Genomic DNA, 2,500 nt, shown 5'->3' with positions numbered 1-2,500 from the left:
TTGAAAAAAATGTAGTAATTGAGGAAATACTTCATGCTTATTCATTCATTAAGCTTCCAGAATTGGTATGCTTTTCATATTGTTAACAGCGTCACTTTCACAAAAACGAAAGCTAATCTGGAATTGAAATTCCCGCTTTATGCGTGTAAAATCTTTCGAAAAATTGTTATGTAATTCAGGTAATATGTAATTGTGATGATATTCAGAGATTTTATATGTGATTATGTGAGGGAAGACGATGCATGAAGAGTTCAAGTTGTCTAGGTATATTAGACAACTCTCTTCTCTTAATTATATTATATTATATTGATTTTATCCAAATTCTTTTTAAACTTTTCAAGAATTTAGAATCTTTAAATTCTTAAATTAACAATTAAGAAAGGCCTATAATCTGCAGGTCACTACAACAATGGAACGATAGTGGTATAATAATGTGTACAACATTATAAAGTAATCACAGCTCCTCATTAGCAAAGGCTGACAAACTGCAAGACAAAATATATTCTAGCAAGAGAGAGACTAGTTCCTTATATGAGGATAAAGTTATAGTTTTTTTGTTTTGTTATTGTTATAGTGGATAATTGTAAGCTATTGTTGGGATACTGATACATGTGACAATCAAGCGCAAGGCCAGTGATGGATGTTATATTAAATCCTTTACTCACTTATATCTACTTTGTAAAATTTAAAGTACTCATGGAAAATTTATTTTAGGATAAATGTTCCGAGAAAATAGATTAGATACTAAAGAACAAGAATGTTTTAATGGAAGTCTATATCCCTACCCTGCAGTGTGTAATGTTAGTCGAGTTTCAAAATGACCATTTTTGTAATGAATGACAGCGAGGACTCAAAGCTCTTATAATTTCAGAAAATTAACAAGAATGGCGATGATGCAGGAGCGAGGCAGTGTAGTGGAGCAGGAGGAGGAGGTCGACATGGGAGCGGGAGGACCCCTTCTCATCCAGACATTGGAGGTTGGCCAGCGCACTCTTGCCTTCCCTCGTTCCTTTATATTGGCCCGTTTCTCCTTCTATTTTCTTGATATGTTTTTTATTTTTTCCATTCACTTTTTCATAGTTTTCTTCTTTTTTTCTTTTGCTGTTTTTCCATTCAGAATATTTTGTTTTCTTTTCCTTTATGGACTACCTCAAGGAATGGGAAATTTTGATGCAGCTTTTTTTCTATTTCTTTCCAGTTTCATTTCTGTTCTTTTGTTTACTTGTTTTACTTCTATTCTTATAATTCATCATTCTTAATGTAATTAAGAATGTCTAACCAATTTTTTGTATGTCCTAATTGGTATGGTACTATTGGTAATATACGAGACATTCTTATCGTTATTTCTCTTTCTCAAACAGCAAAATGGTATATCAGCAACAGATGTCAAAAAGCTAGAGGAAAAAGGTTATTACACTGTTGAGTCTGTTGCCTTTGCCCCCAAGAAAGCTCTACTGGAGATTAAGGGAATCAGTGAAGCTAAAGCAGACAAGATACTGACAGAAGCCTCAAAGTTAGTGCCCATGGGTTTCACAACTGCGACAGAGTTCCACCAGAAGCGAGCTGACTTGGTGCAGGTAAAATGTTTGGATGGGAGCTATATACATACATAGTTGACTCTGGATTGAGGTTTGAATGAAGCCTGTACTTGCAGCTCTTGATTTACAATTACACTATGTTGTTGAGCTCATGAGTTTGGAAGGGTACTAGTGTAATTATGTTTATGTTTAATATCCACCCAACTTCTGTCTAATCTTTGTTTGGAGGCAGATGTATGGAAGTTTCTAAAAAGTCTTTTTTAAATGGTATGGTATTAGATATTACTTGATACAAAGGTCATGAAGTTATTACATCAAGCCAGTCTGATATATAGTCACTAAGAATGTCTGTCAAATAATTTAATTTTGCTTAAAAAGGCACAAATCAGTGTTTTTGAAAGTTTCAAATGTCATTGCTTAACCAAACTGTACAAATGAGAATGGCTTTAAATTCATATATATCATGATTTGCTTTTATATAATGTTAGACCCATTAGTTTAACCAATATTAAAAGTAGAATGCTGATTTATTGCTGATTATTTCCAATTTCTAATTATCTAGAATGAAAATAGTTGCAGGTGTTTTTTTATAGCTGTGACTCAAATGACTTTATTTATTTATAAACAGTAATCATTTATAATGTATTATAGGTTAGTCAATACAAATAAGAAACTAATGATAGACATTACTCTTCAGCTCACAACAGGGTCTAAAGAGCTGGACAAACTACTGGGTGGAGGAATAGAAACAGGTTCCATCACAGAGATCTTTGGTGAATTCCGAACAGGGAAGACCCAGCTCTGCCACACCTTAGCTGTCACCTGCCAGGTTTGTGTTAGGGATGATGATTGTGTTTTGATTAGTGCACTGTGTTTAGTTGGTGCTTTGTAATGATTTTAAGTGTGTGTAATTTGACTGGGTTCATAGCTTCGTGTAGAGCTGTTTTTCTGGAAAACATTGG

At 33.8% G+C, this 2,500-nt stretch overlaps 1 protein-coding gene across 1 annotated transcript in view; it reads left to right on the top strand.

The window, feature by feature from the left end:
* Window positions 1-2,500, top strand: part of LOC125037790 (DNA repair protein RAD51 homolog A-like) — a 6,263-nt gene that overhangs the window by 302 nt on the left and 3,461 nt on the right. Inside the window, exons 2-4 of the mRNA XM_047631008.1 lie at window positions 872-977; window positions 1,362-1,577; window positions 2,236-2,367. Coding sequence (XP_047486964.1) covers window positions 885-977; window positions 1,362-1,577; window positions 2,236-2,367 — 441 coding nt within the window. The 5' untranslated portion in view covers window positions 872-884. The remainder of the gene's footprint in view (window positions 1-871; window positions 978-1,361; window positions 1,578-2,235; window positions 2,368-2,500) is intronic.

This window comes from Penaeus chinensis, chromosome 24 (genome assembly GCF_019202785.1).
Source record: "Penaeus chinensis breed Huanghai No. 1 chromosome 24, ASM1920278v2, whole genome shotgun sequence".
Taxonomy (NCBI): Eukaryota; Metazoa; Arthropoda; class Malacostraca; order Decapoda; family Penaeidae; genus Penaeus; species Penaeus chinensis.
This window is presented reverse-complemented; position numbering and strand designations above follow the sequence as displayed.